Source organism: Lepidochelys kempii, chromosome 5 (genome assembly GCF_965140265.1).
Source record: "Lepidochelys kempii isolate rLepKem1 chromosome 5, rLepKem1.hap2, whole genome shotgun sequence".
In the NCBI taxonomy this organism is placed as follows: Eukaryota; Metazoa; Chordata; order Testudines; family Cheloniidae; genus Lepidochelys; species Lepidochelys kempii.
The window spans coordinates 104,765,122-104,788,998 of NC_133260.1; the positions used below are offsets into that span (position 1 = coordinate 104,765,122).

General features: G+C 42.5%; 1 protein-coding gene across 31 annotated transcripts in view; it reads left to right on the forward strand.

Annotated features, from left to right (window-relative positions):
- KDM4C (lysine demethylase 4C) overlaps positions 1-23,877 on the forward strand; it is a 440,364-nt gene that overhangs the window by 42,368 nt on the left and 374,119 nt on the right. For all 31 annotated transcript variants that reach the window (XR_012159108.1, XR_012159109.1, XR_012159110.1 and 28 more), the window contains 2 exons: positions 15,390-15,565; positions 18,440-18,554. Coding sequence is in view for 28 of the 31 variants with exons in the window: in XM_073345318.1 (XP_073201419.1) it covers positions 15,390-15,565; positions 18,440-18,554 (291 nt within the window). In the remaining 3 variants the exon portion in view is untranslated. The remainder of the gene's footprint in view (positions 1-15,389; positions 15,566-18,439; positions 18,555-23,877) is intronic.

Below are 23,877 nucleotides of genomic sequence, written 5' to 3' on the forward strand. Positions count from 1 at the left end.
ACCAGAGAGCTGTCTGCAGCCAGCATTTTGGCAGGGCTTTAAAGGGGGTTTTACCCCTGCCCTGCCACATGCCCCCTCTTTGGCAACCAGCTGTTCCACTTCCTCAGTGTCTCCATAACTATAGTCCAGTGAGTTTGACACTGAAACTGGGTTGCAGCATTCAACTCTAGTCCTTGCCCTACCCTACCCATCTTCACTGTCCTTGTTCAGAAACTTCTTTCCTAAGACCATACTGCTTCAGGAGGTACAGTATCTTTTAAATCTTGGAGCTAGAGAGGAGGTCCCTTTACTGCACAGGAGAAGGGAGTTCTACTCCTGATATTTCATCATACCCAGAGGGAGTATCTTGGGCTTAAGGAAGTTAAGCACTTTTATCAGGAAGATAAAATTCAGGGTGGTGTCTCTTGCTTCTGGTTTGGGGCCAGTTCAACCAACAGGTGATGGATCACATCCACCAGACTCAACCCTATTTGCTCAGCTGGCTCTAAAAATAAAACAGAGCAGTAGATTTTGTCACCAATGCAAAAAATCAAGTTCATTGGGACCATTCTTGATTTTATGACTGCAACAACCTACCTGCTTCAAGAAAAGTTCTGGTCCATTTTGAACCTCTGCACAAGACTAAAAACCAACCTCAAGACAGCAGTGAGGGTTAATTTGAGGCTGTTGGGACACACAGCATCCAACACATATGTGATTCAGCCTGCCAGACTTCATCTTAGATGCATACAAAGCTGGTTGAAGTTTGTCTGTTGACGAAACAGACAGCTTCTGGACATGCTTGTTCATGCATCTGTTTAGGTTCTAGCATCCTTGGACTGGTGGATGAATCTGGACCAGATGGCATTTCTGGCCATCTGTGAGGGGATAGCACTAGTCTCTCAGTGGTCCCCAAGCACTGGGCTTTGATATTGGCACTATATTTGATGGGGCAGTCAGTCAGTCTATCACAACCAGGACTAAGAATGGGCCAAGGACAACAAGCAAGAGAAAGCTGCTATCTAGACTATTTAGATATCAATGAAGAAATGCATCTTTGACACTGGTAAACCAGGTTTCAAATCTTGCCAAGGCTGTAGGCATCAGCTGAGCACTGACAAATTCATAACTGGAAATAGACCAGCTCACCTGTATGTTAATATTGTTCAAGATGGGTTTTAGGTCCCATCTGACTGATTAAAGGGAGGCATGAGATATGGACACTAAGCTGTAACACCTGCTTGTGAGGAACCACATTTAGAAGTTCCCTCCAGGAGTGCCAAGCTGCCTTCTCAGTCAGGGGCAGCCCTGGGAGAACAATGGGATAGGGATAGGGTGAGCTCTGCTCGAGCATCTGTCCTATACATCAGCCGTCTGAAACAGGTTCCTCAGGGAGATTCTAGTGCCATATTGTGACCAATCTACCTCCAACAAAGAAAGATGCCCCTGAGGCCAGCACAGTGACCTGTTAACTCCTGTGGGCAGCAAGGACATATAAGGAAAGAATACCCCCTCATGGAATCTCAATATGCCTGAGGCTGGACTGATGAGAACATGCTCATGAATAAAACTCCTCACAAATTGACAGTACCAGTCTGAGTACCAGAGAAGGGAGTATAAGGACTCATAGATTCTGGGTGCAGCCAAATAGTAGTTCAGGCCTAGCTGGCTGGGTAAGATGGTGCTCCAAGAGAGACCATCTGTGTACAGCTCATACATGGTGATGGTTACAATTAACTGTGGGAGCGCACACTGAAATCCTCACAGTGGCTCTGGCTGGTGAGTTGATGTACTCAGTAATAATAGGATGTGGTTTGCAAGTGTGTCACTTTTATTTACCAACATTAAATATATCTGATCTGAATATTCACTCTTTGTCTGGAAGGCAAAAACTACATAAATACCGTAAAATGTAGCATGCTGTGACTGTCACTCATTCTCAAATGACAGTCAATGTATTTATTAAGATGCCCTATTTCATAGATTTGTAACTTGTCTGTGAACACTGTTTTGGTGTTGAAGGAGCTTGGCCCACAGCAATATAATTTAAAAAAAAATCTATGTAATCTTTTTTTAATGTGTATAATGATTTAAAAATAAGACTTGGCTTTTTTTCCCCCAGCTTCTGAATGTACCAAAGCATTATATCAACATATAAATGGTATCCAGGTAGAATATCAATATCTTGAAGAGTATGGTACAGGTTAGAGGGTGTGTGTATACTGTATCCTCTAGTTTTTACATTAGCCTAAAGTGCATATGTGGGTACAAAGATGATGAATAAGGTGGAGGGGCAGGAGTTGGGCACTGAGTTGTCATCGTTGTTTCTCTTATTTGCCATGATGTAATGAAGCGTAGTTGCAGAGTGTCATTACACAGAAAGATTGAACATGGGTAGGGAGTCCACATTGCTATCTAATTTAAATGCCAGTTTGTGGTTCAGAGCTACAGTTGTTTGCAGGGATTGGGAGAGAAGCAGATAGGCTTCAGGCCCCCCCTACCCCCCCCCACACTGTGTAAGCTGTTAAAACTTCTAAATTGTCAAGCAAGACTCTTTTGAAATTTATTTAAATACAAGTCAAAACCAGTTCCCTTCCACAGAAGGCCATTTATTCCTTCCCTCAGCAAGGAATGTCTCCATGCCAAAGTACCATTTTCAAACTTCAGCCACTTACAGCCCTGCTCCAAAAAGTCAGATTTTTTTTTTTATTATGGGGGAAAGTGCATTTTTTTCCTCACTCTCTTTTCACATAGAAATATTTGAACTGTTTTGAGAGAAAGGATGGTTTAGTGATTGGGGCACTATCTTAGACTTTGGGAGACCTGTTCAATTTCCCAGCTCCTGTGTGATTTTGGGCAAGTCATTTAGTCCATCTGTGTGCCCCAGTTCCCTATCTGTAAAAATGGGGATAATAATATTTCCGTACCTCACAGAGGTATTATGAGGATAAATACATTAAAAAGATTGTGAAGCATTTGGAGATCTACTCATGAAGAGTGCCGTACAAGTGCTAAAAAGAAAAGGAGTACTTGTGGCACCTTAGAGATGCTACAAGTACTCCTTTTCTTTTTTCGAATACAGACTAATACGGCTGCTACTCTGAAACCATACAAGTGCTAGATATTATTATTAGTTTGCTCAATAATGGAACAGATACTAAGCATAGAGAATTTCAGATCCAAAGGGGTGGTTTAACAACGTTATGCATATGAGTAAAGAATGGATTAGAATGGAAACGGTCCTGCAATCTTAATATAAAGATTATGGTATTTGGGAGGGGTGGGTCTGATCTTGATTCTGTTGAAGTCATTGGAAAAACTCTTGTTGCCTCCCATGGGAGTAGGATTTTCTCTGATGGTAACACTAGTCAGTGATTTGCACGCTGTAAATTAGTTCATTTGAAGTTTAATGTTCCAAGGGTGTGTTTGTACCTCAATTGTTTGTTGGCAAGACAACCCTACTGCAATTTACTTACAGAAAAAACAATACACGTAGGATGAAGTGGAAGTACATTATGTTCCCTGGCTTTTCCACTCTTGCATGTCACTCCTCCCTTGCGCACATATGCAGGCATGCACTCTCTTGCCTTCTCTCCCCCATTTAAAGTAAGTTATAAGGATACATTTTCCAGCTCAACTTTGTTCATCTGATAGTCTCCAGAGTTTTTTGAACACACCTCAAATCTCTCTTTGTATGTCATTCCAGAGCTGCTGCCAGCAGTAGTGAAGAAATAAGGATGGCATGGTATGGTATTGCCACCCTTACTTCTGCGCTGCTGCCTGGAGAGCTTGGGTCCTCAGTCAGCAGCTGCCACTCTCCGGCCGCCCAGTTCTAAAGGCAGTGCAGAAGTAAGGGTGGCAATACCATACCAGGCCATCCTTATATCTGTGCTGCTGCTGGCGGGGCGCCGCCTTCAGAGCTGTCGCTCCTGGCCAACAGCTGCCGCTCTCCAGCCACCCAGCTCTGAAAGCAGTGCAGAAGTAAGGACGGCAATACTATTAACCTAAAATAACCTTGCGACCTTCCTGCAACTCCCTTTTGAGTCATGACCCCCAGTTTGAGAAACACTGGTCTCCCCTGTGAAATCTGTATAGTAAGGGTAAAAGCACACAAAAGGCCAGATTTCACGGTCCATGACATGTTTTTTATGGCCATGAATTTGGTAGAGCCTTCCGAATAACCAATATTCAGGGTTGGCCCCCTTCAGCTTAACGTCCAGGATGCAGTCCACTTTCAAATATTCTCACCCTTCCCCACAAGAAGGAATAAAAGGTACACTTGAAGGATATTTGAGAATATGAAGACTTAAGGTCTCCCCTTCTTCCTGTAGGCTATTAGGGTCCATCAGTCACCTCCCAGGTCTCTCTAATTCCTGCAAACTGGCCCTTTTGAGGCTCTAGCCATAAATTGTGACAAAATTACAAACTCCTGTAATACTCGCTTATAGAAATTGAAGGATTTATTGGAATATTGCAAGTAAGAACATCAGCACACACAAGCAGTATTTAACTTCCTTCTAGGTCCCTCAAACCAGGTTAACATAATATCAGAACAAATAACCACAATAAAATAAAGATTCAGCACCATCTGTTGGTGAAGGTGCTGTCTGCACTGATCATGACAACTTTCCCTCTTTTGGTTTAATAGGAGTTTGAAAACAACAACTAAAATTTTATCATCATTGTAACTCCTAGGAATCCAGGTAGTCTGCCATCCTGACAGGTCTCCCTGTTAGGCTGCCTCCTTGAGTCCTGTATTCAGTCATGGAGATGCCACTTGTAAATTAATCTAGAGATTATCAGCAAGTATAGGGTTCATGTTCTCCAGGTTAGGCATATCTGGTGGGTGTAGATAGTCCTTTGAAGACTGCAATGTGGTGAAGTCGTGAGGACCTACTCCTCCACAACCAGTTTCCCATTACAAGTTATAGAAATCTGCTGGTGAATTTCTAAATCCTCCTCTGAGGTTGTTGAATAACCTCAGTGTTTGCCCTCCCCTTTCTTTCAATAAATTCTGCCTCAATTCTCCGTGTACTACAAAGGGGTAAGCTTTCACATTGTGTATCAGCGAGGATAAACTGTTTATTTTCTTAAGTATTGTGTAAGATTGTCCTGAAAAGGAGGACATTTGAGGGGCTTTTTTCCTGGCTGATTTTTCCTGGTGCATAGCCACATGTTTTTTCTTCCTGGATGGGCATTTGGGAACTTTTTCCTGGCACCTTCCTTCTGGCTTATCCATTCCTCCACCTTCTGAAATGCTGTGTGCTCAAGTCACTGGTATAAGACTCTGCCTGTGTAGGTGCAGGAGGCCTTGCTGTTTCTTGCTGAACATCAAGTCATATGCAAGCATGGTTTTGCGAGTCCAAAAATAATCTGAGAGAGAGAGTGGTGAATAGCTGAGTGTCAGCTGGTGGTGTATGCAAAGACAAGAAGTGTCTGTATATCCTACTCTCATTGGTCTTCAGTAAGAGTATGAGCATGGAACCAATGGTGCTGTTTACTCTCTCCATTCTTCCATTACCTGCAGGGCAGGCAACACCAGACCTCACTTTAGGTATGTTATCTGGAGTTGTCAGCAAACCTCATGTAATAACAGTGATTGAAATGCCTTCCCTGATCATTGAAAGGCAGCTGACGGGTTGGGGTGGGGACAGCAGGCAATCTGAAACATTATGTGTTTTATTAATGCAGTTGTGACTGCCTCAGGCCTTTTATCTTTTAGTGGCTCTGCCACCACATACTTTTACATGGTGTCATACGCTATCAGCAAATATCAATTTCAACTGGTGTTTCTGGTTGTGGTCCTTCTAAGACCATCATTATGAATTCCCAGGGCTTACTAGATTGGGGCATATCCCCTAAAAGGAATTCTGCCTCTCCTTGCCGATGCTTGCCTGTCACAGGTAAGCCAGGAAAGTACCAAATCCTTAACATCTGCAGCCAAAAAAAAAAAAAAATCTGTCGAATACCTGGTTCAGAGTCTTTTCACACCCCAGGCAGCCTGCTGCTTTGATGTCGTGAAGACACTCCAGTACTGCTCTCTGCAAGCTTGCTGACAAGACAACCCTGACAGACCTGGAAAATCATACACCAGCAAGTGGGTAGCTGGATCAATGGATAATTGTTCCTGAATTGCTTTGAACCTCTCCAGTCTGCATCTCATTTGGTAGATCTTTTAGCACACCAGAATAACTCAGGGTCCTTAGACTGTTCTTGCCAGATGTCATCACACAATCAGTCTGAGTCTGTTCTCACTGTCCTCATCCAGCTTTGAGCATCCACAGCCATATATTTCTTTCCATGTTTATGGTGTACTATATGAATTCTGAACCTAGTAAATATGGATGATTGGCCCAAATGGCCTCCACAATAACCAGACATTCCAGTACTCACAGTGTCTGCTATGTGGAGAAGTGGGTAGCGATCTTGAACTCTTTAGTTATGTCTCTTGTATTCAATACATATTCTTAAGTCTCCATTGGGCTTTTTCATGATTATAATTGGGGATCTCAAGGTGATATAGATGGTCCAAGCAGGACATTCTCCGGCATGCAATTTAGCATTCTTTAGGATTTGCCTCAAAGGAACAGTCCCTTCCTTAATCTGATCATATCTCCCAAGCCTCCCATTATTCTTGGAGAACCCACCAGCATACTGTAAGAATAGCTGTTTTAATTACTTCCTTCCATTGTCTTCTATGGATGCTTCTGTCAGCAACTTCTGGTTTCCCTGGTGTGGCTTCCCTCTGCTTGGGCAATTCTGTCTCCCATGAGCTTTGCCTCCTCATTACCCGCAAATGTCCTATGCGAACTACTTGGGAGACTGTTGCTCTTATTTGACTCATGGAACTTCTGCAAATATCTTGCACTAGGACTCTAAGTTTTTAGCAACTTCACTAGCAAGCATTTCTTGAAGCATAGCCTTTGTTATAAAGGAATCACCCTGGGTCTGAGAATTAATAGCTGATACCTTTAAGGAGATCCCAGCTTCTGCTTCCACATTTGTAACTCTGCACATAATCTGGTCCATACATTTATCCAGTATGTTATCTTCCTTCACCAGCGGGTTATGAAGTTCCTCTGTTTATAAACTGACTTTTCACACAGGATTCTCTCATGTTCTGTCACTGGACATAGGTCCCTCTCTGCTTTGCCAGTTCCAGATTCACTGCGGATGGTTCTGCTTTACTCAAGCTATCTCTCAGACTGTGAGGGGGCAGGGAAAGCCTATTAAACAGGCTCCTCAATGCAAATAAAGTATGCAGGGGTTCCCCTTCCTCTTACTCCAATCTTGTCATTCCCTCCAGTATTTCAAAAACAGATCTCTCCTAGAATCATAGAATCATAGAATCATAGAATATCAGGGTTGGAAGGGACCCCAGAAGGTCATCTAGTCCAACCCCCTGCTCGAAGCAGGACCAATTCCCAGTTAAATCATCCCAGCCAGGGCTTTGTCAAGCCTGACCTTAAAAACCTCTAAGGAAGGAGATTCTACCACCTCCCTAGGTAACGCATTCCAGTGTTTCACCACCCTCTTAGTGAAAAAGTTTTTCCTAATATCCAATCTAAACCTCCCCCACTGCAACTTGAGACCATTACTCCTCGTTCTGTCATCTGCTACCATTGAGAACAGTCTAGAGCCATCCTCTTTGGAACGCCCTTTCAGGTAGTTGAAAGCAGCTATCAAATCCCCCCTCATTCTTCTCTTCTGCAGGCTAAACAATCCCAGCTCCCTCAGCCTCTCCTCATAACTCATGTGTTCCAGACCCCTAATCATTTTTGTTGCCCTTCGCTGGACTCTCTCCAATTTATCCACATCCTTCTTGAAGTGTGGGGCCCAAAACTGCACACAGTACTCCAGATGAGGCCTCACCAATGTCGAATAGAGGGGAACGATCACGTCCCTCGATCTGCTCGCTATGCCCCTACTTATACATCCCAAAATGCCATTGGCCTTCTTGGCAACAAGGGCACACTGCTGACTCATATCCAGCTTCTCGTCCACTGTCACCCCTAGGTCCTTTTCTGCAGAACTGCTGCCTAGCCATTCGGTCCCTAGTCTGTAGCTGTGCATTGGGTTCTTCCGTCCTAAGTGCAGGACCCTGCACTTATCCTTATTGAACCTCATCAGATTCCTTTTGGCCCAATCTTCCAATTGGTCTAGGTCCTTCTGTATCCTATCCCTCCCCTCCAGCGTATCTACCACTCCTCCCAGTTTAGTATCATCCGCAAATTTGCTGAGAGTGCAATCCACACCATCCTCCAGATCATTTATGAAGATATTGAATAAAACCGGCCCCAGGACCGACCCTTGGGGCACTCCACTTGATACTGGCTGCCAACTAGACATGGAGCCATTGATCACTACCCGTTGAGCCCGACAATTTAGCCAGCTTTCTACCCACCTTATAGTGCATTCATCCAGCCCATACTTCCTTAACTTGCTGACAAGAATACTATGGGAGACCGTGTCAAAAGCTTTGCTAAAGTCAAGAAACAATACATCCACTGCTTTCCCTTCATCCACAGAACCAGTAATCTCATCATAAAAGGCGATTAGATTAGTCAGGCATGACCTTCCCTTGGTGAATCCATGCTGGCTGTTCCTGATCACTTTCCTCTCATGCAAGTGCTTCAGGATTGATTCTTTGAGGACCTGCTCCATGATTTTTCCAGGGACTGAGGTGAGGCTGACTGGCCTGTAGTTCCCAGGATCTTCCTTCTTCCCTTTTTTAAAGATTGGCACTACATTAGCCTTTTTCCAGTCATCCGGGACTTCCCCAGTTCGCCACGAGTTTTCAAAGATAATGGCCAGTGGCTCTGCAATCACAGCCGCCAATTCCTTCAGCACTCTCGGATGCAACTCGTCCGGCCCCATGGACTTGTGCACGTCCAGCTTTTCTAAATAGTCCCTAACCGCCTCTATCGCCACAGAGGGCTGGCCATCTCTTCCGCATTTTGTGATGCCCAGCGCAGCAGTCTGGGAGCTGACCTTGTTAGTGAAAACAGAGGCAAAAAAAGCATTGAGTACATTAGCTTTTTCCACATCCTCTGTCACTAGGTTGCCTCCCTCATTCAGTAAGGGGCCCACACATTCCTTGGCTTTCTTCTTGTTGCCAACATACCTGAAGAAACCCTTCTTGTTACTCTTGACATCTCTTGCTAGCTGCAGCTCCAGGTGCGATTTGGCCCTCCTGATAACATTCCTACATGCCCGAGCAATATTTTTATACTCTTCCCTGGTCATATGTCCAACCTTCCACTTCTTGTAAGCTTCTTTTTTATGTTTAAGATCCGCTAGGATTTCACCATTAAGCCAAGTTGGTCGCCTGCCATATTTACTATTCTTTCGACTCATCGGGATGGTTTGTCCCTGTAACCTCAACAGGGATTCCTTGAAATACAGCCAGCTCTCCTGGACTCCTTTCCCCTTCAAGTTAGTCCCCCAGGGGATCCTGGCCATCCGTTCCCTGAGGGAGTCGAAGTCTGCTTTCCTGAAGTCCAGGGTCCGTATCCTGCTGCTTACCTTTGTTCCCTGTGTCAGGATCCTGAACTCAACCAACTCATGGTCACTGCCTCCCAGATTCCCATCCACTTTTGCTTCCCCCACTAATTCTACCCGGTTTGTGAGCAGCAGGTCAAGAAAAGCACCCCCCCTAGTTGGCTCCTCTAGCACTTGCGCCAGGAAATTGTCCCCTACGCTTTCCAAAAACTTCCTGGATTGTCTATGCACCGCTGTATTGCTCTCCCAGCAGATATCAGGAAAATTAAAGTCACCCATGAGAATCAGGGCATGCGATCTAGTAGCTTCCGTGAGCTGCCGGAAGAAAGCCTCATCCACCTCATCCCCCTGGTCCGGTGGTCGATAGCAGACTCCCACCACTACATCACTCTTGTTGCACACACTTCTAAACTTAATCCAGAGACACTCAGGTTTTTCTGCAGTTTCGTACCAGAGCTCTGAGCAGTCATACTGCTCCCTTACATACAGTGCTACTCCCCCACCTTTTCTGCCCTGCCTGTCCTTCCTGAACAGTTTATAACCATCCATGACAGTACTCCAGTCATATGAGTTATCCCACCAAGTCTCTGTTATTCCGATCACGTCATAGTTCCTTGACATCACCAGGACCTCCAGTTCTCCCTGCTTGTTTCCAAGGCTTTGTGCATTTGTATATAAGCACTTGAGATAACCTGTTGATCGCCCCTCATTGCCAGTATGAGGCCGGAGCCCTCCCCTCACAGACATTCCTGCCTGTGCTTCCTCCCGGTATCCCGCTTTCCCACTTACCTCAGGGCTTTGGTCTCCTTCCCCCGGTGAACCTAGTTTAAAGCCCTCCTCACTAGGTTAGCTAGCCTGCTAGAAGTCATATAAGTATTTGTGTAATTGTCTGTAAGATCCATGATTCACACTGGGAAGCTTCTGGTAAAAAGCTTTGGCATCATCATTCAAAAACACTGCTATGTTCTGTGATGCTTTCTCATCAGTCCACTCATTCACAGAGAGCAGCAGCTCAAAGTCTATCAAGTACTCACAGATTCCAGTTTCATCTGCATAACCACTGAGAAGAAACTTTAGGCAAACGTGTTTTTGCCATCTTGAAGCTGCTACCACTAATTGTAACACCAGCTTATAAAAATCAAAGGATTTTTTGGGAACACTGCAAGTAACAACTCCAGGCTTCCCAGCAGTCCCAAGTTTGACTGTCCTGCTTTGACCTCCAAAGCCCTCTGCTGGTTGAAGCAGAACATTTCTTTCATGCAGGGTCATCCAGAGAAGGGGAGTTCAAAGAGGCGGTTTGCTCTAGACTCACCTATTTGAGAGTTTTCCCAAGCTGAGTGATGTTGTGACTGCCACACAAGGCCGTAGCTCCACTCACATTTGGCCCCGCTGCCTCTGTCTACTCAGAGAGCCAGATGTACCCTTCACTTGTGGTTGCTGCCACTAGCTATCCTCACTAGATTTTGCATGCCAGCTGAGGCCAAGTCCTGAGGTCTGGCCCTGTGGTACACATGCAGCTACTTGGAGCCTCTAATGAGAGTTAAGTGATGTGCTAGGACCATCTGTAAGCAAACTACCCTTTGCGGGTGTGACTGTCTACTATGTAGAGGAACTACCTGTTCAACTCGCCCCATATACCTTGCACTTATCATTACAATCCACTTACATATATACAGCTGTAACTTCCTGTTCTTACTCTTATTAACTCAAAACTGCACCTCTGGGAATGGGATGCTATGATGAATGTGAATTCCCCTCCCCATCCCAGATGCCTGGTCATTCTTGCCCCCAAGGGAAAAATCCTTCCCACTACCAAGAGGTAGTGATTGATCAGACCCACAGTATCTTAGGAACAATTTTTTTGACTATATCTCCCTTCTAGGGCAGGCCAGCAACCACAGCAGAATGGCTGCTGGATGCCGCGAGGGCTTCATGTAGAGTCAGATGCAGGGAGGAAGAGGAGCGACAGCAGCATGAGAGACAATCCGCTTGTTCTTCCCCATCCCCTAAAATAGGCTCTTACCTTATCCAGTGAGATCCTACTGCTGCCTCAGTTTCCTTCCTTCCTTTTTTCCCCAGGAAAAGAAAACTCCCCAACTCTTATGCTTTCGAATTACTCTCCCTTTTTGGAGTCCGGTTCGTTAACATAAACGAACAGTTGAACTCAAAGACACAATCGCCTCGCCTTCTTCTCCAGGCTCACCAATCCATTTTGCCTCTCCTGAGCTCCTAATTCCCACTTCAGAGTTTTGCTCATCCCCCTCTCTGCACACAGCTCCAGCAAAGCCTTTTTCTCTGGCTGCTAAGTAAAGTCAATGCCACACCCCATCCTCTCTGACTCTGTCTCTTTTCTGGATCTCCTGCAGGTGGGGCTTACTTTTTTCTCCCTCCTCTTTACCCTTTTATCAGGACATCAGGCCCTCTCCAGAGAGCCATCCCATGATTTTCCTCTCTTTGGGGGAGAAGACTCCCGCTTATAGATAGCCAACCTCAGCTACCCTTATGCAATGTCCAGTCACCTGACCCTACCATCAATCCAAGCTCAAACCCATCGCCTGAGAGTCAGGTAATTAGGCACAGCTCCCACTAATGGGGCAGCACACCCTGTAACATACCTGCCCCATATAGTCTTGCCCATTTCTTGGGAAAGCTGTACAGAATATTCTTAATCACGAGGAGAACTCCTTTTTGGCCTTAACAAATAACATCACATCAAACATCATAATAACTATAATGTTATTATATTATAACATAATAACAAAGAGGAGAGCTATCTCCTCTTTGTAACATCCCACCTTTTTGCTGCTTCAGTCATGTTCAGTAAAACTGGACTTTTACCAGAACATAGCAGGCGTAAGGACTTTCTGTTCCTTAGAGAGCAGACTCTAGTCCAAGCATACACTTCAGAATCAAGCGTGCTCCTTACTGAAATCAATTTTTTTTTCTCCCACATATACCAAAGCCTGCACGTTTGTACTTGTGGCCCCTAACAAATGCTGTAGACCAGCATGCTTCTGTTTTTCAACCACTCACAGAATTTTTTCAAAGGCATTCTCCCTCTGGATTTCTTTCTCCTCTATCGTGGACTTTTGGTCCTTTGCCTTGACCCACTTATGCAGGTGTTCTATTTCTGGATCTCCTGACAGTCTAATGAAACATCCGGCATGTTTCACTTTAAATGTCAGCACTGTATTATTGCTCATCATTTTATCAGATGCGATGAGGAAGTGGAGGGTAGTGATGCTCACAGAGAGGGGGAGCTGTGAGTTGCTTTAGGGAAGAAAATGCAGAGGGATTAAAGGAGGAGAGAGAAAAAGGTAGGGGAGGGGGAGAGAAACTGTGAAAAGAAGAGACACAAAGGCCTGATAGTGTGATGATCCTAACAGTGAGCCTGTTTTTTCCAGTGAGTGATGCTGAATGTGATAAGTTCGTGAGGAAATAATACACAATAACTAAAAGTTTAATTACTAAATAAAGGCCATATTCTACCTTTGATCTTTTTGCAAACTGATTGTTAAAATCAATGGGAGATTGAGGGGAGTATGTAGTCTTAAATGTATACCTCTGTTACGATAGATAGCTACCCAAAAAAGGAGAGCCATACTGTAATTATATATAGGAATGAGAACTCTGCTTTCAGGAAGTGCTAGATGAGAGAGCACAGTACATACTGAAGGAGGAATAAAGCCTGAATGTTGCACTGTCTTGGTTTTAGTCCAGTGTTTCTCAAATGCGGCCACCAAAGCCTTTTCTTGTGGCCACAGGCTCTTGGGCTGTGATTGGGGGGGAGGCAGGCTGTATGACCTAGTGGAAAGGGTACTTTACTGAGAATCAAGAGACTTTTAGGTTCTGTCCTCAGGTCTGCCATTGAACTACTTATCTCAGGCAAGTCACTTAATTTTTGTCTCTGTTCCCTGTCTCTAACTTTTGTCGGTCATGTCTATTTAGATGATAGTCTTCAGAGCAGGGACTCTCTCACTACAGGGAGAGCGCATAGCACAGTGAGGTCCCAATCTCAGGTGGGCTCGCTAAGCACCACTGTAATACAATTAAACAATAAATGTGCTCCAGTTTGCTGAAGGAGGATACTTTGTATATTATTCACAAAAATATTTCATGCTGCATATTGCTAAAAACAAAAGACTGTTGACCTTGAATTAAACAAAAGAATGCAAATGCTGGTTTTTAATATTCATGTTGTGGAGCCAAACCTACAAGTTCATGCCTAATAGTAATGAAAATGGAAATCTCTATGCACGTACTTGATTTTTATGCATACATTTTGAATGCACGGCTTCTCTGCTTCAAAAACAGTGTTTTGTGTATTTTGTGCATGTAACTTGTTAAGACTTGTGTGAAAACATTAATGGAAACTACAAGACTAGACAGTTGAACACTCTTGTTTCTTTAAGAAGAGGAAACATTGGGCCCAATGTTGCAGTCCCTAGATGGCCAAAGGTCACATGAAAGATGATGATGATGATAATAATAATTAATTAAAAAAAAAAGAAAAGAAAATGTGAGTTTTAACCATGTAGGAAGTGCAGGATTAAACTATTACATTTTAATTAGAAATATTAACTATGCCTTTAACAGGAAATGGTTATCTGCTAAAAACATTTTCTTTGATTGTCTAAATTTGTATTTCCTACATGTTCTAGGTTTGTATAGTTCAAGTGGGTTAGGTTTAAAATTTGACCATGTTGTTATCTGGAGACAATGAATGATCTTCAGGTCTCAAATGCATTCTAAAATTCCATACTCTCACTAAGGTGTTTTAAAGATAAACAAAAATGCAATAGCCACTTTTATATATAACCCTAAAATGTTTGCATTTTGAAGAAACAGCCTGCTATCAGAGGGAATACAGATTAACTCTTATAAACTCATCCAAGATTTTTGTTAGCTGATGCTAATGCACATATATAGAAATAACGAACAATGCCATACTTGCTGTGTGCTGCTTACAAAAACTAAACAAATACTTCCAATGTTTGTAGCATATAAAAAGACAAAACTAAAAGTGAGGGAAAAGAGGAGGAAATGTCTTCAGTCTTTAAATAATAATAATACAAATATATGAAGTTTACATATAAAGAATTCTACATAAACAATAGGTATTGCAGTGTTTTAAAAATGTCTTGTTGGCAAAATAGTGAATTAAAAGATAAATAGACAATATTTGGAATGTAGAGAGATTTCCATTTGGGATGTAATAATATATAAAACATCTTTTCAAAACTACCTAATACCCTAAAAGAAGAAACTTGAATGAGACCATTTGGGTGAACTCCAGTTTCTGTAAAATTCCTGATGGCTGTGAATAGCATGGTGCATGCTTGAGAGTCATAGCAGAACTTGGAATCAGATGGTGTGAATCAGGGGAACCTGAAACGAAAAAAACCCAAAACTTTACGATCAATTGGAGCTTGTATACACACAGTTTTTGTACTTAGTTTTATTACATAAATTTATGGGAATAAACTCTGTTTAAGACAGCCCAATATATCTGCATCCACATGAGGGGTTGTACCAATTTAACAAATTTGGTTTAAAAAAAATCATGCCCCTAAATGAAATAGTTTAAATTGGAATAAAAATTGTGTATAGATCAGACTTTGTAAGATTTACTGAATAACCCAGATAGGAAAATAGAGAGAGGCATTCAGCAAATAACTCTTTACTTTTATTTAGTTTTAAAAAATATTGAAGAGGTTATGTTTAAATTAGATGGTACACAATGTTCATGGACAACAAGATTTTTTTAACTTAATTAAATCTTTAAATCTTTCGGTCAGATCTGCTAAGTTTTCTGTATTAGATTTACTTGTTTCTTCATCCACTTCAAAAGTATTTTTGACATCAGCAGTAGCTATGCTGATTTGTGTATTGCTGCTCTGACTTTTCAGGTGATCCCACCCACGGAGTGGAAGCCGAGAAAACATTACAACGACATTGATGATTTAGTGATTCCAGCTCCAATTCAGCAGATGGTCACTGGTCAGTCAGGGCTTTTCACTCAATACAACATTCAGAAAAAGCCAATGACTGTGAAAGAGTTCAGGCAACTGGCCAACAGTGACAAGTATGTATATTCAGTATTCTGTTTGGAAAGGAGAATGTGTAAACTTTTCCCCTCACTGTGATTTTTTTACCTTTTTAGGCACCAGGTAATTTTTATGTTTTCGCTTACTTACTGAAGGCCATCCTTGTCCCTCTTCTGGGAGTTGGTAGAAGGCACTACTCAGTGCTTAGAGTGGTCTGAAAAAAATGTTGAGTCTGTCATCACCTCAACATCTGTGCATCCCCCTGTCCTCACATCAGTTTTTCTCCCACTCCTCACATCTGTTCTGTCCCATTTCTGCCAGCAATTCTGCCCCCACCATGCCCCAAGTCAATTTTACCCCCATATTTCTACTATCCCCTTTAGTGCCCACATCAGTTCTGCCCCCTGCCTCACCTTTGCTCCTCTTGCAGCACCTGGAATTCTTCAGCCCCTCCCACAGGCCTAAGGGAAGGGAGACTGCAACGGAGACCCTTCCCTGCCTTCCCAGGCCGGATACTGCTGCTGCACGGAGGGAGAGCAGAGGGGGAAGGAGCAGAGGAGCTGTCTTATTGGTCTTATGAGGGTGGGGAAAGAGGGAGTGGAACTGCCCTCCGTGAACTGCTCTGAGTGGGTGCGATCTTTCTGCTCACTCCTCCCCCACCGCCATGAATGGTGCGGGCTCTTGAGGGGAAGGGAAATAACTGTCTGCCTCTTGCAGCATCCCTGTTTGGCTGCTTCTCCCCAGGAGGCAGACAAGTGGGTAAAGTAGCCAACTAAAAGGCTTTTCCTCAAAGGTGATACTAAAAGAGTGCACCTCTGCAACTGGTTCACTTTTTAGAAATTTAATTTCCTGTGTCTATGACCCCTTATGATCCAGTACTTTAAATCCTGCTGATAATGACATCTGTTTAGATTGCTATGATCATTTGTTTTATGTCCTCACATCTGCATAGGGGGATATAAAATATAACAATATAATATAAACAATATAAAATATAAAATTTATATAATAATATACAATATACAATACAATACAATATAAAAATACAATATAAAAATTATAGAATATAAAATGCCATGTAGTCGTATAAAGGTCTTATAGACATAGTTTGGATTCTTTCTTTTACTCACAAGTGGTGAAATAATAAGGTGACCAGATGTCCTGATTTTTAGGGACAGTCCCGATATTTGGGGCTTTGTCTTATATAGGCGCCTGTTATCCCCCGCCCCCATCCTGATTTTTCACACTTGCTGTCTGGTCACCCTATGAAATAATGAGTAACCATGCACTTACATAGGATATCCCACGAGTGCCAATAGAACCATAATTCTGCACACACCATAATAGAAAATATTTCAGAAATATTTGTAGTTACAATTGTTTTATCCCGCTACCTATAAAATCATATTGCTATGTTATATTTAATAAGGTTATATGAGTTAGGAGTACTTAAAAAGCCTCTTAGGTTGTTCCATTCTTCTTAAACAATGTAATAGCAGAAGCTCCTAAGCTTTCTTTAAAGAAGATTTTCCCTCTCTTCAAAGAAGTCAGGTTTCTGTGGAGGCCAGCTTCCTTTCTATGGGCATATCTCTGTGACACTAAATTGCTTTCCCCTTCATTTGGGATACCCAAATGAGCATACCCTGAACATTGGTGTCATCTTAACATGGCTGAAGGGCTCTAGTCTGAGTGATAAACAGCATTTAAGAGAAGCCCTGGTCTGTAGTTCTGGTTACTCATAGATTGCTGGGGTCCAACTCCTGTTTGCTGACCACCATGAGGCTCTTCCTCCATCCTTCTTAATAGAGGCTGTGTCAGCTGCATGACCTCCTGCTTCTTGTACTTCCAAGTTTTCTTCCAAGCAGTCTGAACAGAAAGAGCTTGCAGAGTTGATCTGAAACTCTCTCCCCTCTCCCAAGTTGTTGCATTTATGGAAGCAATTTTCCCTTCCTAAAGACTTTCTAAATAAGGGAGTACTGTGGCCAGATACCCTGAGGAAAAGGTTTGGCAGAGTAGTCTGCATGGCAATAGCAATAGAGGCATGCTCCCTCTATGGGAAGTTAGAAGAATCCTCCCAGGCCACAGAAAAGGATGTTAAAATGCCTCATGCATCTGGGACAACCAAAGGGATGAAGACAAGATCCTCCAAAGATTTCTGACAACTGGAAGAACTGGTCCACTTCTCCCAAAAAAGCTTTATCTGGGAGAGGGAGAAAGGAAAGCAAGGTCCACAGGAGCATTGGGATTCCTCCCCTTGCTTCTGGCCAGGGATACTAAATGGCAGAACACTTGCCTTTTGGACCTGTTGGGGATAATCTGCAGGACCCACTTCTGCTAGGACCAGCAGATGTGTGCACACTCCTTGGTGTCTCTGCTCCTGCAGTACAAAGGTAGGAACTGGTGACCATATTGTTTATTAACAGTAGTGCCTCTTCACCAGCCCAAGAAATGTGGTAGGCTAAAATGGAGGATGGGGTGGTGAAGAGAGACTGTGAGGACTACCAACTAGTAGTGTTTTGGCTCTTTCAAGTGCCTTGGGTGACAACAATCACGCTTAACGGCCTAAAACTCAGAACAGGCAGTAGACGGTCCTTCCATCTGTTGAGACAGGAAGAAATGATCTGGGTGGCACAGGACTAATAGCGACATAAATACTGAGAAAGAAATTACCCAGTGTTACTTTGAAAGCATTGCTACTATGAAACCTATAGGTTTAGGACTGTTGAATATGAGAAAGGACTAAAGAGTGTTAAACTGATATATTTGTCTAAAAGTACTTGGTCTGCAAAATCAAATATAAAGCACATCATGAACGTGGATGTTGGGAGACATCAAAACCATGAAAGTGAAAGGACAACTTGTCAATTAAGATCCTCTGAAATATTGCCTTTAATTTCATTCTCCCTCTGCAGATACTGCACTCCAAGGTATATAGATTATGAAGATCTGGAGCGTAAATACTGGAAGAATTTAACCTTTGTGGCACCGATCTATGGAGCAGATATCAATGGGAGCATTTATGATGAAGTATGTGTAGTTTTATACATGTCATTACCCCCTCCCCAACCCTGACCAAAAGGTTAGTTAATGTTGCACTCTTGTATTGCAGCTGAGAACCAGGTATCTCTTGAAAATTGTCTCTCAAGAGCCCCACTGTTGAGTTGCGCATGCCCTTAGTATGATGTGCTTTAGACACTCTTGGGAAGAAGTGTGCCCCCTTATGAATCTGAACACTGATAGAGGGGTATATGGTCTCATGGGCTCAACAACCCTTCGCTAAGCATGTCTGGTGTCTGCAAGGCCTTGCTGCAGCAGCTTTCTTTCTTTCTTTTTTTTTTTTTTTTTGGATAAACTAGTTTGTCTAGTTACAATCTTTAAAAAGTATAGTCCTATTTTTGTTTATTTGTGCACTTTTCAGCTCCGTTACACATTTCCAGCCCCCTCAGCGCTTTTTGTTGTTGGTTCTACCCTGTTGATTCCCAGTGAGTGGGATTGCGGGCATTCAAATCAAAGTCTACCCTCATTGATAGCCTGCCAGATTGGGAGAAAAAAAATCAGGTTGTAAGTGGCGCACATCATGCGGTGGGGAGGTGTCTAGGGCAGGCCGGCACTCTGATGTTGTATGCCCCCTATCGCTGTGGTATTTGAATGTCTGATATGTTGTGAAGATGGACATTCCCTGCAAAGGTGTTCTGCCATCTTCAGATATGAGTGCTACCTGAAACTCCTTCTCTGTGAGGAGGTATAAGAACTCACCTGAACTAGTCCTTCTCCACATCAGTGCGAAAGAAAATTATTTCCTGTAGTGATTCTGTTGTTGGTTTGTTGCCCCTTGACTTTGAGTTCTGAGATGAGTGTGGTGCTTTAGACCTGGTGGGCCTGGGATGATTATGAGTTCATACTTCATTCTTCTAGACTTGTTAATTCCTCTTCTGTCTTTCTCTTCTTGACTCTGAGCTGCTTGGATTCGCTCACCTTGTCACTCAGAAGCAATCTTAGTCTGAGGAAGGGGCTTGGATCTGAGGACTGTCAAGGTCAACTTTGATTTCATCTGGAATGGGATCAGAGGTTCACCCCAAAGTCCTTTGGATTTGTGAGTTTCCTAGAAAGTTTACGATTGACCCTAGGTCTGAGGAACCTGCACGAGTCGGATCATTCTCTTCCGAGATGGCTACGTACCAATCCCCTTACTGGCCTCAGGAATCATTCTACCCTCTGGACCTCTCCAGTTCTTGAGGTTCCTTCTTTTTACCCCCTCAGGTGTTATCCTACCTCTGTGCTTCTCTTGTGAGGAAAGTAAACACAGTTTTAACTAACATTCTTCAGCTTTGGATTAAAAAAACAACCCAGTCTTGAAATAGCTTCATTTTTCCAACTGCTTCACCTTAGTAGATTAGTTGCAATACTGTTTACACAGCTGGACAGGTCTCTGGCTGCATAGAAGTTCCCTTAGAGTTACTACCTATTTCTGATTTGAAATAGTGGAGAAAGGAAATTTCTAGAGGAAGTAGGATTTTGCTGGTTGTTGACACAGGTGACTATGGGTAACAAGTGACTGTTAGTACAGCTCTCATTGTACAGTCAGAGAAATGTGAAATATCTATCGGAATCAATTTTGCTACTTAGAGAACCATCCAAGAAACTGCAAAATATCCTAAGGGAGTAGTTAAGCAATGAGACCGTCAAGAAAGGAGAAGCAAACTTATCTTTGTAAGAATACATGCACTTCTCCAATTTACTGGATGAATCCTTCCTTCATAAAGGTCTGCTCTGAGAGAGGGGTGGAACCCTGGTCTTTCTTGTATGCCATGTGGGGAGCTTCCGGGAAACTGTTCTGTGTTCTCTCTCCTTTTTGGTGGTTCTGCTTAGTACTTCTTGCCATGCTCTCTGCTGTCTTTGTAATCACTAGGAGAAGTAGTGTGTAACTTGGGCCTTGTCTACACTAAAGGGAAAAGTCAATCTCAGCTACGCAATTTGAGTTACGTGAATAGCGTAACTCAAATTGACGTAGTTTAAATCTACTTACGGCGGGGTCCACACTATGCGGTGTCGACAGGAGATGCTCTCCCATTGACTCCCCTTACTCTTTTCAATCAGGTGGAGCACAGGAGTCGACGGGAGAGTGATTGGTGGTCGATTTAGCGTAGTGGTTCTCAAACTTTTGTACTGGTGACCGCTTTCACATAGCAAGCCTCTGAGTGCGACCCGCCCCCCATATAAATTAAAAACATATTAACACCATTATAAATGCTGAAGGAAAAGTGGGGTTTAGGATGGAGGCTGACAGCTTGCAACCCCCCAAGTAATAACCTTATGACCCCCTGAGAGGTCCCAATCCCCAGTTTGAGAATCCCTAATTTAGCGGGTCTTCACTAGACCCACTAAATTGACCGCCGATGCATCGATCGCCACAATATTGGTCCTCCGGGAAGTGTAGACAGGCTATGTGACAGAGGGTTTGTCAAAAAACAAATTGCTTAAGGGAGTTTAATCGAGCCCTGACCAAAATTAGAATACAACCAGCCAAGGTGGTCTGAAAGTCGGTATCTGAACTAAGTAGTTGAGTCTTTGAAAGCTATTCATCATCAGTGAAAGATATTTGTATCCCCAGTGGTCCATCTCATGGAGAAAGCAGTGCATGTAAACCCTATTATGTATGCATGTAACTGGAGAAAACTGGTTTTGAAAGTTAGGGTAGCAGCACTGGATCGGGGAGGATTTGATAAGAGAGCTCTCTAGACACACAAAGTGTTTGTTGTTCTCTGGACAGCAAGAGATGCAGACAATCTGACCAAAAGGGGGCAGAGAGAAAGGATTGCTTTCAAAAGTTAGAAGCTTTCACTTTTCTTATTTTCATCTCTAACTTAAACTGGGAACGATTTCTCTAGTTTTTCTTTGAGAAGTGTGAATCTATTACATGAACCATTTTTTTTGTTTTTAATTCCATTTTCTCTGTGGTTTTAATAAATCTGGATATCGTTAAAATAGCTGTCACATGGGTAACATCACACAAGCATCTCCAGACTGAAATGAACCCCATCATGTCTAAGGGAGAGGTACAGAAGGGAAAAGAGTTTCTGGAACCTGTACCACCTCTCAGCTTTGGTCGAGACACGTGGACAAAGATTTCCTGTCCCAATGAGTTGTGTTTTCATGACACTGCAACAAGTGAATACAAGGGGAGAGGCCAGAAGACCAAGGAGGAGATGAGAATTATGAAAACACAGAAATAGAATTGGTGGAGACTGGTAGTGTGAAGATAGTAAACTGGGAGATGATTAGAAGTGGGGACAAATGGCCAGGGAGGAAAAGAAGTAAAATAGTAGCCTGTGGAATAAAAGAATTCCATTTAAAAAAAAAAAAAGCAGGGGGAGGAGTAGTGGTTGAAGGAATAGACGGGGGGGGGGGGGGGGAAACAAAAGAGAGGGAGGAGGGGCTGACACATGGTGTAATGGGGCATCCATGCCAGGACAAGGGGATATGGAGGAAAGTGAGAGGTGATGCCTGGCACCAAGTCATTGCTGGGAGGAGGTTCCAACAAGAAAAGCTGGGGAAACATTGATAAAAATGGAAATTATTTTTTTAGACAGAACTTTTATTTCCCAAATTACTCTTTGTCCGCCAGATGGTGCTCTTGGGCAACTAATGTGCTGAAGGCCGACCTAGGGGAGAAACCTCTTGACTAGATTTAAAATCTAGAGGTTGCTTTTGCGTGTTTGTCCATTTCAGAGATTTTTATTTATGCAGAAAGAATGGATGTAGTACCCCTACCTACAATTGTGGGCAAACAGTGAAAGAAAGGGGAAGGTACAATTAATTTCTCATAACAAACTATTTGTGATAATGGAAACAAATGTTTGTATTTTGTAAAGTTAGGGAAACTATTGCAGACAATGTGCTGCAAGCATTGAATTTACCGTAAAACAATAAGGCAAATATCTCAAAGCATTTCCATTAAAAAAAAAAAAGCCAGCTGAAGGCACATATTAATTCATGGATTTAGTGTTGCATCTCTGCTTTACTGATGTTTCCGTGCCCTGTAAGCATGCACTCCGATCTTCAAAATTAATGGCAAAAGCTGCAGCAATGCAGCTCTTTGCTCTTTTGTTTATAAAACAAAAAAATAAAAACAGTTGCCATCTTGCTGTCTGGTTCTGAATAGGATTTGTCTGTTTTGCACAATGACTTTCATTTTCTATTAGCAAAGCTATCTCTGAAGCCATGTACACCCCTAATTTTAACTTTTAAAAATTAATTAAAAACTGGCAATTTGTTGTATTTCTGAAATCCAAGACCTTGCTGGTGTTATGGGAGAGAACAATTGAAATGACATTACAGTGTATTAACAAGTGGTGGTTTTTTTTCCTTTTTAACTCAAAGGATAATGAGGGTTTAGAATAAGGGACACAACTGTAAAATCTGTGTTACATGGAATAAAAAATAGGAAAGGGAACAAAGCGATAAACACATTTTTTGAGTTCTTGCAACCAACCTAAAGGAAGCAAACTTTGCTCTCGTGATTTATTATGTTACCAGAACCCCTTGAATGTATTTATAGCGTTGTATTTCATGGTTAACTGTCTCTGTTTTGTTCACAGATTAAATTATTTATAAATTAGGAAATATCCTAAAGTAGTAACTGTTATGAAAACACACTGTGGGTTTATAGAAAAGAAATTCAACATAGACGGCTTAGTGTTAGGTCGAAGTATTATGCCATACTGTACACATCTTTTATTGTTTTTATATTTAATTACAGGACTTTGTAAGATAAGGACAACCCAGTTGACTCAAGAAATAATTTAGGGAGGCATTCCACTAAGGGATAGATTACAAGGACTGTATTTATGTTAAGGTCACCACTGTCTGTACTTTTATAGGTGAATTGGGAAACTTTTTTACATTTCATAGACAAGAGTTCAAGGTTCTGTTTTTCTGTGGCCACCATGTCATCTGACCTTGATAAAAATGCTTGTCTAGTCTACACAAGAGTTTACACTGTTAATAATTAATAAATAGCACCAATGTGGCTAGTTGCAGTGTTACTGAAAATTGAATAAGACATTTTCTACTGTGGACACACCTATGGGGAAAAAGAAGCATGGGAGAGAGGGAATCAACATCACCAATCATGCCTTTCCTGGGATTAAATTAGCTAAATATTTATACTCTGTGATTGGCTGTCACGACTGTCACAAGTGCTTTACCAATTATTAGAGGGTGGGACAGAAAGAAATGTCTAAAACAAGAACAGAAAGGTAGATGAAAGACTGGGGCAGAGCATCACTGATTGGCTCATGGTAGAACATACTTCCAGCAGGTGTGTGTATTTATTTATTAAGGTAATCTA